The sequence below is a fragment of the Malus sylvestris genome, chromosome 15 (genome assembly GCF_916048215.2).
Source record: "Malus sylvestris chromosome 15, drMalSylv7.2, whole genome shotgun sequence".
Lineage (NCBI taxonomy): Eukaryota > Viridiplantae > Streptophyta > Magnoliopsida > Rosales > Rosaceae > Malus > Malus sylvestris.
Window position 1 is genome coordinate 13,144,651 of NC_062274.1, and position 16,507 is coordinate 13,161,157.

Genomic DNA, 16,507 nt, shown 5'->3' on the forward strand with positions numbered 1-16,507 from the left:
GTAAAATCAATGTGTTTATCTAACCATAAAGAACAAGGTTTATTTATTTATAATACTGTTTGGTTGAAACGGGTTTATAGACACGCAATTGAGTCAACGAGGCTAAGTCATGTCGAGAGTATCCTTCTTCGAAGGATGAAAGTCTAGAATTAGTAGTTAAACGATCTTGAGTTGGCTTCGGTGTGTGGGCGACTCAAATCTTGGTGAGGCACTGAGAGTGGTTCTGACACTTGTAGGAATCTAAATCAACACGATCCATTTAAGTCTAATACATACGGAGTCCGGCCCATGACATGAACTGACGTCCATGGCCGTTAGATCTTTAGTCGATGAATCCTTGACTAAGGATTCAACAACCATGAATATCTCGGTCCATAACTAATTTAGAATTTTAGATACAGAAAGAAATCATGGCTTCTCAACCAACACTTGAAATACCTTATACGAAAGCAAGTCTATTTTATAGGGTGTTACTATTCACACACACAGTTTTACCGTTCACACATCGTCTTAACTTCCGGCCATCAAATTGAACGAATTGAAGAAGATAAATGGGCACAAATTAACAACGGTATGGAGAATGTAAAAATAAGTGTGAATATCACTCTCCATCTTATATTGTTTTCGACATCCATGTCAATACAGATCCAGCAGCCAAAGATCTCGATTCATGCTATGAACCGGTCGATTCTAGAATTTCGAGAAGGAAGTCACGGCTTATCCACAAACACGTGGAAAAAGCTCAGACGATAGCAAGTCTATCTCATATTGTTTTCGGCATCCACATCAACACCAACAAGCCATTGACATTCCATGAATTATTACATGGAAAACAAACCCAGCAAAGCAACGAAGTTTCCTAATATACATGCATCAAAGAGTTTTGGCAAATTCCAAAAACGTCCAACCGGCTGTGAGGTCATAGTTAACTTTAATACAGACCTAACAAGATTGTCAAGAAAGATGGGAAGAAAAAGAGCAAGTGCATGAATGATCCATGTCGTCTTCAGCTGCGGTTGCTTTTCCACCTAGAAATAGAAACGCACGGAAAAAAGAAACGAAACAATTTTCACGCGCTCCATCCCTCCACACCCCTATTCATTTACCTATTGATTTGTTCAATCCAATAGCCGAAAATAAATGGCGGTGCATAGGGGGAGAAAAATAGTGCGAAAATCACTTCCTGAAAGAAAATGGATACATATTTGGGAGAAGGAAAGAAGAACAAATGGACACAAAGATCACCATGAATCTAGGTGTATATTTTGAAACCCTTTTTTTTAACTTTTGTATTCACACAAGCAAAAGCTAACTGCTGCTTCTGTATTCAGTTATGCGTGCCAGACGACATTTTCCACAATTACATGGTTACAAAAGGGAGCGGAAAGGATGAAAATATTACAGTTAAACTTGAAACATATGGTCGTTGTATCGAATTTCCCTCTTTGCCCCGTCCATATAGACACACCTCTCAGATTTACAAAGACAAAAGTATCTTCCTCACGTTAAAAGGCAGATTCTGGTATTCACTCAATCGTACAGACCCTCCTGCTCCCATACTTCCACGAGAAATTCTACCATGTCCTGTTAATACCAACCCAATTAGCGTTACAATAGGATGATGAACTAACTAAATGCAATACAAAAAATCAAGCAGAATTCCCACCAAAGGAAAACGAAGACTTACAGACAAAGGAATGCGTTGCGCGTAAGGTGACTGTCTCTGTTTGGTTCCAACCAATCTTTCATAAGTTGCATTCCAACTGCAAAGGACATAGTTAGTCGACCTCTGGTAGAAAGATCAAGGCAAATTAAAATGCAAAGCATAGTTAAATAAAATATGTCTACTAGATACACCTGCTTACAGGATTTCCGCCATTCATGAGATCATTTAATTCACCAGCTACTTAAAATATGGTAAAAGTTGATGAATCGATTTTATACTATATATTATTCCCTATTCTTGGTATATTTTGGTTATTATTTTGGTGAGATTTTGATGCTTTGCTATGTGTTTTTAATGTAGGACATGCGAACTTGTTTTGAGCATAAAGTAATCAAACGGTAGAATTTTTGAGTGACTCCAATTGAAGCGGGTTCGTGAATCTATCAAGAAGGTTGTGTCAAAATTTCATAAATTTATCCCGAAACATCTGATCGTGGCGAATTAATTTATGCCCAGCGTGCAGTGCTGGCAGATTGGGCTGCAGAGTTTATTTGCGACTTTTGGGTTGGAAGATGATGGATTTTGGACTTGGACTCTTCTTGGAACTTGAAGAGGATGTCCTAATCTTTAATTTGAGTCATTTTAGGCCTGTTTTAGAGCCCTGAAGGTCCAGAAACGTGACTATCTTTTTTATGGGCAGATTTCCTAGTCAGAATAGGAATGTAATTTATAATTATCCTTTTGTTATTTTATTTCCTAGTTTTTAGAAAACCATTTCCATGAGGGTTTTAATTTGTAGTAGTATAAATAAGGCTTTTTAACCATTAGGGTTCTAGGGGGACGCAACATTGAGAGAATTTAGCATTATTTTGGAGAACTTTAGACTTTTTACCTACAAGGTGTTTTCAATCCTTTTCCTAGTTAATATATTTTCTTTAGTTTTTATTATGATTATTTGTAACTAAGTTCTTGTGCTAGGTTTACTTATGATATTATGCATGCATGTTTTGAATTATTAATCATCTTTTTAAACTATCTAAGTGTCTTAGTGATTCGTGACCATTAGGATATTTAAAAAAATAATTTGATGCAATTTTGGTCGGAAGGTTCCCTGAAACTGGCGCTGACTTCTTGTGATTAATGATTAAACACATCTTAAGGGTTGTATGGTTTTTCAAAGGGTTTTCATAAAACTTAATGAGTCTTTCATGTTCATATTTGATCCGAACATCTGGACAGGTTGCATGTTAGATATACGTTTTATGTTGGAGGTTCCAAGTAGAATATATATTAGGAAAAACTAACCTTCAAAATATGCATGGGTAATTCATAAGTGATTGGAAGAACTACATAGGATTGTTAAGATGATGGCTGAACCCTAGTACTTTTCCAAATTTATTTCTCAAAACCTTTTCTTTTTTATTTGATTTATTCTTAATTGGTTACTAGTTGTTTCTCCTAATTTACTTTTATTAAAATTCTTTTTTATTACTTTTAAATTCAAAATCAACCTTTTCCAATCTTTGTTTGCAGATAATTAACTAAGATTAGGGTTTTCATAAATTGTTTTAAATAATCCCTGCGGAAAACGACCTTACTTGAGCTGCTATACTACGATAACCTTGTACTCTTGTAAGTATTTTAAGTGATTTTAACCTCTTTGCGCAGGTACCTAAAAATCCTATCAAAAGTATTAAGCTAAAAGGGATAAATTATATTGTTAGAGAAATAAAAAGAGTAGCTTCAGCAAACTAGTTAAACAACAAAGGTCATTACTTTGATTTAAAGCAGTGAATGCACTTACATTACTCAAAACTAATGGACCCCGATTCAGATTGCAGTCACAACCTAAGTTACAAAAGCACAAGTAACATACCTTACTCTGGTTTCCCGACTTTTTGGAATTTGATTCCTAGGGTTGCCACTTCCGATCCACTCAAGCCTGTTCTGGTTCCATAGAACAAGACCTGTAGTTACGAAATGTTGTAAGTCAATAACCTATACACTTACAAATATGAAAGCTCACAAGAGCATGAATACTGGTTATACCAAATTACAGTCAAGGTAGGTGAACCAAAAGTTCCAGCACCATAAGTAGATAATACATAGCATAGCCATCAAGCGTAAGGTTATATACAGATACAAGATGTAGAAGAACAACTATACTTCACAAATAATAAAAACATACTCTGCAAATTCTAAAATTTACATGACCTAACACACCTGTTAAAGCCAAGGTTTATGTGAAGATAATTGGTTGTGTCAACATTCATTTGTGAAACCTTTGTTTCACCAGTTAATGAATTTGTAACTTAACTATAAAAAAAATTTCCCCTCATGAAACATCTCATCCGAATTCTATTCACATTGCTTCCCAGTTTTTCTCAAGCACCGTTTCTCTCTTAGTCAGGCCTCTGCGTTTAGAAGAAAATTATTAGCATCTCAGTTAGGGCCACACATTTTAGCACCAAAGGTATTTACAAGCATATATTTGCCAAAAAGAAACATAAAAAAATCAGAAATGTCTTTGACTACGAAGTATTATCAAACACAGTTTGAGTTTATGTATAACGACACAGATCCTGTTTTGTTGGTATTAACTCAATATGACAAACCACAAAATACTTACGCACAATTACCAGACCAAAATAAGAATGCTGTAAATAACATACAACGAAAACTTGCCATTATTTACAAAGTCAGATTGGCTGCTTGTGCTACTACCAGCCACACTGGCAAAGTTGAGGGTCTGGTTGGATGTGCTGATGGATGAGATACTTCTCTGGGATTGAACGGCACTATTGTCCAAATCATAAGTACTGCTGCTCCAAAAGTCATCCGAGATGCCCGGTTTCTTAACACTTCGCCCTTGAATTCTCAATCCCTTTGAAGGCTCATCGACAGCAGTAATTGGTGTGGGTTTAGTGCAGCATCCAAAACAACCACTGCTCTGTTAAAACCCAGGTTAAAGCACACTGCAGAATAAACTCCACCAAAACACAAACTAGACACCATCGATTTTTTTAATACAAATTTAGATGCATAACTGTTGAGGTAAAATTACTCAATACTCCAGATGAGCATGCCACTGTTACCAAAAATTCTTCAAATTTTCGAAATCCGTATCATAAATTTCTTGTTTTTGAACTACTTTTTAATCTAAGCTTGCAATAAAGTCCCAAAATTTTCAGAACCCAGATCATAAATTTGTTACTTGACATACTTTCAATCCGAAACTTATTTCACTTAGAAAGTCAAAATCTTTACCACAAGTCTACAACCAAGTCAGAAACAAGTCAAACCTTCCAAAAATAACAGAGTTTGGTTAACAAGTCAAACCTTTCAAAATTAACAGATTCTGGAAGAACCCAAAGGCAAATAACTACCAAAAATAGCAGATAATTTCCCGCGAAGTGTAAGCGAAGACTTACCCCATGCAAGCGAGTAAGTGGCGGATCCAGGCCGCCATGGAGGTGTTGAGCGTCGCCGCCATTGAGTCCCTGCGTCTGGAGCTTTGCCGGTAAAATTCAAAGGCTAGGAATCGGTTTTCATCGGCGAAAGAATTGGTGAGAATTTGGAGGGTTAGGGTTTCCTTTCCGGATTTACAGGGAAGATTGGGAATCGAATTGGTGAGGAAGTGAGAGGGAAATTCCACGTGAAAAAGAAGTGGGGGAATCAGATGTTTTCGATTGGTAGCTTTTGGATCAAGTGTTTTTTGAAAAAGTGAAATTATTTAATTAAATACGTTGCCGGGCGTTGCGGTTTCTTTCTTCCCACTTGTTTTGTTCTCATAACTGTGTGCGCTGTTGTCGACTGTCGGGACGAGAGACCACGTCGTTTTGAGTTAATCCAACTTGAGTGCAAGGAGATGGATGTCCAACTGCTTTTAAACCATTATAAAATTGAGAATTTTAACGAAAAGCTCCTGGTTTACTTTAACGAAAAACCACATTTTTACACTAAAAAATCAATCATGTTACTATTCATTTTACCCTTTATTTTATCATTATCATTAAAACTCAAAGTTCAAAGTTTTCAAGCTCTTTTCATTAGTTTTTCTTATAAAATTTTCTATTATCCGAAGTGGCCAGTTAGGTCTCATTCCTAACACGGTCACAACCACCAACGTGACTCTGAAAGTGAATTGATCTTGAACGTGCATACACACTACCCTAACTAACTGCCTGGATCCGCGTTTGCTCCTTTTTGGTTGTTGAACAATATTAAATGCCTTAATAATAATTGTTGTGATGCATTATTTAGAGCGTTTAGGTATGCGAGTATTATAGAAACATGCATAATTGGCTATTTCAGCTTTTGATTTTTGTCAAATAAGAAACGTATAGAGGGGCCTTTGCCTTTTGGATATGACTTAAGAAAAGGGAGCTGGTACACCTGCCTGCATAATTTCTAAAGTTAAAATATTTTTTTCATTTTCTTCAACTTTAAGTAGGAAAATTTTGGTTCCATATGATCTTTTGAAATGACATACGAAAAGTAGCAACATACAGATTCCAAATTGTCTCACTTTCATAACGTCTGATTCCGAAAAAGGCGTCCTTTACAACTCAAGGCATCCCATTCCGGAATTACATAAATCGAGCAGGTGAAGGTCGCTGCCATTAAAATGTCTTGCACGGCAAGTTTACACATACCAGAAGGCGTGGGAGACACGGACTAAATTATGTAGTAGCAGACTAAACGATAAAATCGAAGAGAAAATAGAGTAGATTATAACAATTTGAATATGTATGACATAACCAAAGAAAAGAACCTAAAAACTTGGATCAAGTTTGCTGTCGTCCTGTTTCAAGTTTTGAAGCTAATTGGTGTTTCTGGACAGCATGGATGCCAGGCGCACCCTCCATCCGAGAATCGTGGTGGGCATAGAGGGCATAGAGGGTTCTGGCTTTTTGGGTATCAGAGAGGCCAAACCTGCCTGCAAGGTGTGACCAGAGTTGTTCTCCTGCTTGGAACTAGTCTCCACAAACCTGAAAATGATGCAAACATTCAACTGGAAAATTCGGAAATCCATTCAATTATCACATCAGATTTCTTTAGGAAATTGATAATTTGCTGTGAGAGAAAGGATAATGCACATATGTCTGATAATATTTGATCAGAACAATGAAAAATTCAAAGCAAAAGCTATTTTCCTATCAACAAAAATTATCATTTTAGATAAGCAGGCATGAAAGACTCGACACAGGGCAATCAAGCTAGATAACATGGTGTAAAAGATGGAAACTACCAGCTCACGAGCAAAAATTAGAGAAGGCAGTAACTAAATCCTTCACTCGATAAACATTGCCAGCATATAGTAGGAATTAGGAAACTGCTTTTTGTGTGCTTAACCACGTGTCTATGCCAAGCCAAGAATCAGTTAGTAAAATTACCCACCGAAATAATGAAATATGTACAAGAAGTTTACAACAGGCAAGCGTCTCCCAGCTTTATGGAAGATTAGGATTGAGCGAGCGAGACAACAAACTCGTCAAACAAGCATTGCTTTTCTCATGATACGGGGTGCTTAGCATTCAAGATTCTATATAAGACTTGTCCTTCAAACTAGGCGCAATAGAAAAAGTTGTCAAATTAAACATACAAAAGCTAAAAATAAAGAGAAGTGAATGCAAGAAGGGAACTTACAGGGAGGACAACGTGCCTTCATACGCCAATGTCGACATGCCCTGTCTTTGCTTATGCTTGGGATTGGCTGTGCAAATCACAAAAACACGCCCACGACGCTTCACAGTCTTACAAAACTCACACATCTTCTTCACAGATGAACGCACCTTCATGGCTACTGATAAAAACAGAGAAACATGTATTTACAAACCATCAAATTCAGCACCCACCAATCCCGCTTGCGACGCGTAACTTGAAACAGAAAATGGTTGCCAAATTGCGAATTGAACAAGCAGCTTGCAGAGCAGTCAGTCACAATTTCAGATTTTGCATCCATCCCAATCCACAATATATTAACAATCTATATTTAACAATAAAGATGCTGACTTTTGGATTGGAAATGTAAAACCCTAAATACCAATTTCTGAAAGGGGAACAATTTATACAAGAAACCCTAGCAGCATATCGAAATGATTACCGTAAAATAATGTAATTAGCAGAGTGGATTAATCATAATTAACAGCTCAACTTCTATACGTAACTGTGTACATCAATGGAGGACAAGTACCTGGTGGCTGACGGCGGCGTTTGGCTGGTAAAAAAATTGCACCGCCTCTCTTATTTTGCAGTGTCAGTGATTGCTTCTTCTTCGTATTCTTCCTTCTGTGTCTTGTCTGCGTGCGAGAGTGTACAACTTCTGTTTCCGCGAACTAAGTATGTTGGGCCTAGTGTGTAGCCCAATTTGTGGTGGACTCAAATCTTTTTCATAAGGCCCATGCTTTACTTGAAAACTCATATTATTTTTTTAGGAAAACTAATGAAAATGATTTGAAAACTTTGAGTTTTAACGATAAAAACAAAATAAAAATGTAAAGTGAATAGTACAGGATTAACTTTTTAGTGTAAAAATGTGGTTTTTCGTTAAAGTGAACAGTACGGGAGCTTTTCGTTAAAGTTCCCTATTTGTTTTTGTTGAAATAAGGGACATTGCCATTTTTTTTTAACAAACGATATTATTATACTAAAGCAATGAGGGATTAGGCTAAGCCTTATAATAAATTAGCAATAATGTGACAAGGCGATAGTATTTTATTGCATAAATGTTAAAATCAAAATTAATCATTCTCTTTATCATCTAAAGACATTTTCTAAAAAAATTCATTTGATTTGGAGACTGTTTAGTCATCAAATAAATATAAAAAAAAAAATTGATAATTAACCATGAGCTACTTGTTACCATAACTGTCGAATAAGAAAATGGAAAAATAGAATCGCTATTGGATTAACTAGCCTTCTGTAATTGATCAGATCCTTATTTTAAGATGTTGGATATAAAACTCACATTATGTTTTTCATTATTAAATATGTGACATGAAAAATCATGAATCTTAACAATTCCAACACCAATATTTAGCAAACATTTAAAAGGTAAGAATCGGCATAATTTCAATTTTCACTCTAAAGTAAACATGTCAAAAATATATTAAATAGTTAAAAAACCTTCCACCATTCCTTCCCCTCTTCTCATCTCACTTCTGAAGCACTCTAGTTTAGAGAGGCATCATGACTCATGAGTAGATGACCATGATCGTTGACTATGGCCAATGTTCTTAAGTTGCTGGCAGAAACAAACAAAACGTGGGAGGCCAAATGATAAAATTAAATAAATCAAAGATAATAAACAAATAATTGACAAGCATGATTAGAACACAAGTTAATTGGTAAAATGTTTTCCGATGGATGGATAAAATTTGCTGGCAAATTACAAACAAATGCGTTTGATTTGCGGAATCTAAAAGAATATTTGTATATGTTAGGGATGTTCCAACATTAACTTGTGAGTATGATTTAACCCTCGACGTCATGGCCACTAATCAAAGTAGTTAGGAGGATTTAACTTCAATTAATTAAAGAATTATCAACGCTGCTGATAGTACCGCCTGCTCATGATCCTTATCTTCTACAACAAAAAAAACATTTACTTTAGCTACTTTTTGGGGTTAAATAATTAAGCTACTTTTAGTTGTGACAAACTGATTTGATTTCAATCAACAATTTTTTGGTTTATTCAAAATACTATCACATGTGGTTCTTATTTACTTTACTCAAATTATATCAAGTCTATTTTATTATTTTATTAATATAACTTAAAAGTATCACGTACGAATCATATCGTTTACTCTTAGAACAAGTAAATTATTATTTTTTTTGGAAGAACCTCGAATGAGAGAATTTTTTCAATATGAAAAAAAAAAGTGAGCAAAAAAAAAAAAAAAAACAGAAAAAGAGGATGGACATAAACCTTATTTTTCTTAAAAAGAAAAATACAAAAAAAGCGAGCGGACATAAACTTTACTCTTCTTGAAAAAGAAAATACAAGTAAAAGAGGGGGAGACATAGGATCAAACATCTCTAAAATAAAACCTAAAAGGTTACCTGCAAGTTAAGCAACAAAACAAAAAGAAAAATCCAAAATTATTAGATAAAAAAAAAATCACACATTAGAAGAGGAGATAAACTTATAATTCGATATGACCAACAAATCTGAATGAATCTTTATAGAAGAAGCATCATGCCAAACAATAGAACACGAGAGAAGTCTAAAATTGCTAATTTGTCAGCAACTGCTTTCCCCTTTAGCAAATGTTTGAGAGTAACAAAAAATCATGTGCTGCCTGCAACTAATAAATACAGTTTTTTTAACAAATAAAATGATACGCTATGTAATTTATACTTTCGTTACCTATAAAAACTTATTGATTTTCTGGTTCCCATATTTGGACAAGCCGAAGGTTCCTAGCTAGCTTTCACCTTTTCCCACCAAATATGCCATATTACAAGAAGTCATTTCAACTAATAAATTAAATTAAACATGTTGGCATCTGATTTGTTGAAAAATATTGCATGGTTGTTCTACTACTTTCTCTTAATCATCATTTTATTAAAGTACATTATGGCAAAGCCACGAAATTATGAGCACATTGTTGCAATTAAAGTACTAATATTAAGATTAATTTAGTTAATGAAAGTTACTTAATTAAAGCAAAAGCAGTGGGTCATTTTATTGACTAAATGGAGGGCCAAGAGCAAGCCATGGACCACTGAGATGAAAGCCTCTCCTCTCGCTTTCGCTTTTGCGGTTTACAGTTTACATAGAAAAATGTTTATAAAGTTAATGAGGTCACTGAGAAAGTTGACGAAGGAAGCATCTAATGTAGAATTTGCAGATGTCATGCTCCTTTTTTACTGCGCTGTTGATGGGTGAATGGACAAATATTGTGATGTGTTTTTGTCATATTCCACTGTTTATTAGTACAATATAATTTTGTCATTAAGTTGGCACTATCGTAACATTTTAATTTATTACTCAAGATGAAATTAATATTTGAATTTTTTTTTTGATAAATTAACTTCGTAACTATTTGAAATGAACCAAATAATTTATTATCACTAGATTCGATGAAGTTTTATTTACTTTATAATTAAATATTGACACGTGATCACTTGAGGATAAAATTGTATCATTAAGTTGGAATCTATAATTGCTAATCCAACCCAAGTGAACCATTAACTAGATGTCTTCCATCATATGATCATCACAACTACTATACATGGCATTTAGATGTCTTCCATCATATGATCATCACAACTACTATACATGGCATCATGTAATTAATAACCATAAAGCGTTAACCAATTAGTAATATAGTACAACATTCATCACTCGTTTGATTATTAAAAAATGTGATCCATGTTATGAACTTCCATTTTTAGGTCATCAGATCATAAAATTACATCGTGAACTAACTAATCAAGTAAGGAATTAGCGTTTGAGCACTACTATACGTGTAATATATATTGTGTTGGAGATGTGAATGATGTGAGCTCTAGTTTGCATAATATTGAACTAACAGATATTCACTAAACTTGTTAGAACATACAATCTAATTCGAAACATCTACGACTCTATTTCCAATTATTGTTCGATCCATACGTTGTACTCACATTTAGCTCATTTGTACACGGTACCTCCATTTTTGACCTGCCACTGACCTTGGTCCCAAAATTGAACCGGGACCATTCTCCATTTCTTGTTGTACACGTGAAGGAATCAATGGTACGTACATATATATTCCTCCAATTTATAATTTTTGAAGTGGATTAATTAAGGTATAATTCAGTGAAACCAAATTGATCCAATATTATTCATCAAGTCAAACAAAACACAGAGGATGTCATGTTGCACGTGTGCCGTATATAAAAGACTCGTGTTGGTGAGAAATCGACTACAACGAGAATGTCACTATGTCGCGTATATTGGCATTTTTTTTAGCTTTTACAATGGAGAAGTAGGATTGGCTCATGCATTAGGGCAGGCTTTTGACAAATGACTTATCCGATCAAAACCATAAGTATATAAAAGACTCGTTGGCGAGAAATCGACTATAACGAAAATGTTACGTGCATGTTAACATTTTTTTAATCTTTTACAATGGAGAAGAAGTAGGATTGGCTCATGCATTCGTGCAGGCTTTTGACAAATGAGTTGTCCAATCGAAACCCTAGGTATATAAAAGATTCGTGTTGGCGAGAAATCGGCTGCAACGGGAATGTCACTGTGTCATGTATATTGACAATTTTTTTATTTTTATTTTTAACAATGGAGAAGAAGTAGGACTGGCTCGTGCCTTTTGAAAAATGACTTGTCCAATCAAAACCCTAATACCTTGTGTTTTCAATTTTCATTGGTGACACCCGAATGAGTAGGTTCAGTGACCAAAACTTTGGATACTTGAGATGTATTAGCTAGTTTGTGGCAAATTGTAATTTAATAACAGGCTAAAACAAATCAGATATTAAATAACGTAGAAAAAGGATGGGGACATATTACATCTGATCTGGGACACACTCCGTGAGCCCCCACAAGGAAAAAACTTCAGTTACCCATCCTGCTTGATTAACCTACAGGGTTTTGCTGTTTTTATATTCATGCGTATGTATTCTTAAGAAAAATCTACACAGTGCTTAAGCTAGAACGTATGACGCTTTAATATACGAATTTGAAACTTTTCATTGATGTATAAAAAGTTGAAATATTAATCGAGCATATAACATGTTAAAGCATAATTGGTCAAACTAATTGGGCTTAATGACATTTTATTTATATGTCCACGTTGATTAGGAATCAATTAATTATGCTAAGATGGAGATTAGGCAATAATTTAATGTTTTCTGTTTAGTTATTCATACGGTTGGCTTTGCTTCCAATCCAAGGTTTCATTAGGCCAAATACGCAAAAGTCATCGTTGAATTGACAAAGGAAGCATCCTGGCACATGGCCGTGTTCACACATGCATGTACTCTCGCATGCGTCCACGCGTGTTATGTCAAACACTTCACATTATTGAAAGCTCCGGTCAAACCCTAGCAGAGTTGTGGACAGGTCCGACCATCCAGCTCACATTATTTGTTGCTGCAAAACAATTACAGCTCACTTAGTTAAAAGCGTTTATTTTGCATTTAAAGTTGTTAGTTTGATTTTTCTCTCTAATGTTGCATGTGTATGTATAAAGGATCGCTTGCGATTCTCCATTATACAAATAAAAAATTATCATATCTGCGTAAATAAAGAATTACAAACGAAGGAACAAAAGAAGTAAACTTTCTGCACCAAGTGTGAAAATGTTTAGCATGTAAGTGGGAATGAATAAAGTCTTCTCTCAAGTCCTAACCACCAACCCCTGTCACACATAGTCACATTGTCGTCATAAAGGCTTTACCTAATGTCAAGGTTTCTTAGTTATCTAGAAGCCATCCAAGTCATTGGATAGAAAACCTTTAACACATAGCAATATGACCACTTGAATTTGTCATCATCATTGTTGGAACTTGGCACACTATTTGTAATTCAACTATTTCTTTTCCATCTTTTGGTTGCTATATATTTGATACCGATAGATGCAAAAGGCTAAGTCTTTGTTGAAATTTCTCCGTTGCCTAGAAAAATCCCAAGAAAATTAAGAATCAAAATATCGAGATTTTCTAACATGTGTCGACATAAGGTATGTTATAATATCTTTAACCGCATGTCAAAACATTCATTTTGTTCAATGCCATTCGTCGAAACATAATAGAACTCTTTCGCAAAATATCAACAAATATGTTGGTATTAACAGGGACTCCACCATGTACCCAATCATGTTACAAGAAGAAACATAAAACGGCAGCAACTAACCAAAACCTGTGGGACCCATCACTGCATACGATTCCGAATATACCTTCCAACCTACTTAACCTCTCATCAGCAAAAGAAAAAAACTAAAATTTGTACAAATTAAAGGGGAAAAAAAAGAAGAAAGATTCGATCTTTACAGAAAATCAACCCCAAAAATATACAGAAAAGATGTGGGAATTGATCAGTAGGAGTAGGCCAACCGGTAACCGCCACGATCCCTGAGAATTCCATTGTACAGAGCCGCCCGGTTTGCGGGCATTGATCCTCTGTATTTCTGGGAAGTTGCAGAAGAAGAAGTTGGAGATTTGGAAAAAGCAGTGGGAATTATCTGGTGCTGCCGTCTAAACTCCTGATTGTCTCCAATCGGATCCACGACGTCCTCTGCAAAGTGCACCCTCTTGTTCTTCTTCCTCCTCTTCTTTCCATCTGCAAACTCACCAGCAAAAGAAAGTCAGCCATATATGAAATTACCCAATTATCCTTGAAACACAGAAAACAGAGTAAAACAGAGGATTGAATGTTAAGCATACCAGAAGATATACAAGATCGTAGAATTTGAGGGGAGGACTGATGGGTAATTTGATCAACTGGGTATCCGTGAGAATTGGGTAGGGACTTCTGGAGGCGGAGGGCGAGGAGGATGACGGTGCCGGAAACCGCCATGGCGGTGGCCAAAACCACCCCTTGAGAGCCCAGCACTGAAGACATGATCTTTTTCTGCAAGAAAACCAAGAAGTAGGAAGAAACAGGAAACCCAATTGGGATTTCGAGGCAGGTAAAAGAAACAGAAAGCAGAAAGAAGTAGAGTTTGGATGAAAGAGGGAGAGACAAGTGTGGGAGAATTAATTGTAGTATAATATAATGGGGGCAGAGGGAGAGAGAAGAGAGAAGAGAGAAGAGGGGAGGGGGGGGGGAGATAAATAGTTATGGTGGTGCAGTGGGAGAACAACATGTGAATATGATATTGAAATCAAACAAATGGGGTTATGTTATTGTTTTAAATTTCTTTAATCAGCCATTGGTCAATAGTCATGAGTTTTTCTTTCTTTTTCTTTGATATTTTTGTCTTCTTTTTTCACTTTAGATTGGTAAAATGTGAATGTCGGCATTTTTATAAATGTGGAATTTTTTTTTCTTTCATAAGACGGGTTTGTTTAGGACTGCTTTCGTATAATTACTTTTGTTCGATATTAAATTATGAGATTGATTACAATATTTACATGTATTCCTGGTTTGAAGTATAAAATAAAAGGAAAACTAATGAAAATGGCTTGAAAACTTTGAGTTTTAATGATAAAGACAAAATAAAGGGTAAAGTGAATAGTATCAAGATTGACTTTTTAGTGTAAAAATGTGATTTTTCGTTAAAGTGAACAGTACCGGGAGCTTTTAGTTAAAGTTCCCTAAAATAAAAGACCAAACTAATGACTTGTCAAAACATAAAAGACCATTTGTAATATGCTAATGCTACGGAGACGATTTATTTAAACCAAATTTTGTAAATTATATAACGTGATTGTTGATGATTTGATAATTAAGTGTCGATTAGTGTGTTTATTTTCTATTGGTAACACAACATATAATTTGTAAATTTGATTTAAAAAGATAATCTACCTAACATTATTTTTTATGATAAAAACCCAAATATAAATGGGCTTCATAGAAAAACATTTGAAGGGTGATTCTTCATGAATTGCTTGACCCAAAACCCACTAGCAGAGCCACGTTAAGGGCTGCTGTGGGCTGTCGTTCAGGTAGCTTCTGGTGGAAAAATAAAATATTACATGTAATTTTGATTGATTTTTGAACGTAGTCCATCATATATTTAGTCACTAATCTGAATTCTCTATGTTTAATTATATAAAATTATATAATATAGTTTACAAACCATTTCTTTTTCTTACATCTTTTTTCTCATCGCATCTTGTACATGTACAAGTTTGAATTTGAACACGTATTTGTTTAATTACAAAAAAAATTGGCTCACCTTGTGAATTTTTTTTAAGCTAGCTGATAATGTAAAAAATACGGTATCAAGTATCAAGTTTCTTTATTTATAAAAATGTAAATTTGTAAGCTAGCCCATCCGGTAAAAAATTCCTAACTCAGCCATTGCCAAAACCATTTAAGTTTTTTTTTTTTTTTTTGCTAGCAATATTTTAGTGATTCTAGAAGCAACTCTAAACATGATCATCAATATTTTGATGTACCATAATTTATCGGAAAAAAGTGCAAACTTAAATACCAAACGACAAACACATTGTTCTCACAAACTAGTCTAACCGACATCTGCTATGTATAATTGAATGTGTCTTTTTATTGGGGGGATAGGGTCTCTCTCTCTCTCTCTCTCTCTCTCTCTCTCTGATGAGTGGTCCGGCAAGTAACTTTTGTTTGTGCACCGCACGGCAATGCCAAATGAAGAAGAAAGTTTCATGGTGACGTCAATTGCTAGTTTGGAAAATGGGAAAGGAGGGGGACTAACTCTTCCACAGCATTACTTTTTCTCACTTTCACAATCTTAGGCAATGTGAGGATTAATATGGAATGGTAGCTGCGTGCAATGCACCCTCTTAACACCAATACCTAACCACATAAAGTTTCGAGTTTCCTACCTACACAAAAGACGTAACGATCAAGATGCTGTTTCCGAAAGAGGCTCGTTTTGTGAATCGAGACTGATGAGTTTGATGTGGTAATCAGGTCAAAATGCTGTATATTTGTTTGACCTAGATGAAATGAAGAGTGGTGGATTCACTGGATTACACTCTTGAATGTAATGGAGCTTGAGATAATGGGGCTCAATTATTAGGTTTTTTTTTTTTCTTTCTTTCTTTCTTTCTCTCTCTCTCTCTCTCTCTTTGATACACGCAGCCGTTGTCATGCATGACATATCAGGCCGTTCCATGCCAAAATATTGGAGTTCTTGATGGTCAGATTTAGTTGAAGATAGGAAAACGACTGAAGGCCAATGGAGT

At 35.2% G+C, this 16,507-nt stretch overlaps 3 protein-coding genes across 5 annotated transcripts; all 3 read right to left on the reverse strand.

Moving 5' to 3' along the window:
- Positions 1-1,241: 1,241 nt before the first annotated feature.
- Positions 1,242-5,531, reverse strand: LOC126604399 (uncharacterized). The gene is made up of 5 exons (XM_050271641.1): positions 5,098-5,531; positions 4,352-4,611; positions 3,543-3,633; positions 1,688-1,763; positions 1,242-1,584 (listed from the first exon to the last, which is right to left on the reverse strand). Exons 1-5 carry the CDS (start codon positions 5,157-5,159, stop codon positions 1,531-1,533), a joined length of 543 nt encoding a protein of 180 aa, XP_050127598.1. The 5' UTR covers positions 5,160-5,531; the 3' UTR covers positions 1,242-1,530.
- A 641-nt stretch (positions 5,532-6,172) lies between these two features.
- Positions 6,173-8,028, reverse strand: LOC126604400 (uncharacterized). 3 transcript variants are annotated; one of them, XM_050271642.1, is made up of 3 exons: positions 7,863-8,028; positions 7,316-7,472; positions 6,173-6,657 (listed from the first exon to the last, which is right to left on the reverse strand). In XM_050271642.1, exons 2-3 carry the CDS (start codon positions 7,465-7,467, stop codon positions 6,489-6,491), a joined length of 321 nt encoding a protein of 106 aa, XP_050127599.1. In that variant the 5' UTR covers positions 7,468-7,472; positions 7,863-8,028; the 3' UTR covers positions 6,173-6,488. The 3 variants fall into 3 exon arrangements, with proteins under 3 accessions (XP_050127599.1, XP_050127600.1, XP_050127601.1); XM_050271643.1 differs by having other exon boundaries at positions 7,316-7,469; positions 7,863-8,006; XM_050271644.1 differs by having other exon boundaries at positions 7,316-7,590; positions 7,863-7,981.
- A 5,415-nt stretch (positions 8,029-13,443) lies between these two features.
- Positions 13,444-14,448, reverse strand: LOC126606056 (uncharacterized). Its single transcript, XM_050273524.1, has 2 exons — positions 14,060-14,448; positions 13,444-13,955 (listed from the first exon to the last, which is right to left on the reverse strand). The coding sequence occupies exons 1-2, from the start codon at positions 14,235-14,237 to the stop codon at positions 13,711-13,713; spliced, it is 423 nt and encodes a 140-aa protein (XP_050129481.1). The 5' UTR covers positions 14,238-14,448; the 3' UTR covers positions 13,444-13,710.
- Positions 14,449-16,507: the final 2,059 nt, after the last annotated feature.

Coding starts and splice junctions, on each gene's coding strand:
- LOC126604399 (XM_050271641.1), bottom strand. CDS start 5,159: ATGGCGGCGACGCTCAACACCTCCATGGCGGCCTGGATCCGCCACTTA. Junction 4,612..5,097: donor CACTTACTCGCTTGCATGGG/GTAAGTCTTCGC, acceptor TTAACAGAGCAG/TGGTTGTTTTGGATGCTGCA. Junction 1,585..1,687: donor CGCAACGCATTCCTTTGTCT/GTAAGTCTTCGT, acceptor TGGTATTAACAG/GACATGGTAGAATTTCTCGT.
- LOC126604400 (XM_050271642.1), bottom strand. CDS start 7,467: ATGAAGGTGCGTTCATCTGTGAAGAAGATGTGTGAGTTTTGTAAGACT. Junction 6,658..7,315: donor GAAGGCACGTTGTCCTCCCT/GTAAGTTCCCTT, acceptor CATCATTTTCAG/GTTTGTGGAGACTAGTTCCA.
- LOC126606056 (XM_050273524.1), bottom strand. CDS start 14,237: ATGTCTTCAGTGCTGGGCTCTCAAGGGGTGGTTTTGGCCACCGCCATG. Junction 13,956..14,059: donor ACGATCTTGTATATCTTCTG/GTATGCTTAACA, acceptor GTGAGTTTGCAG/ATGGAAAGAAGAGGAGGAAG.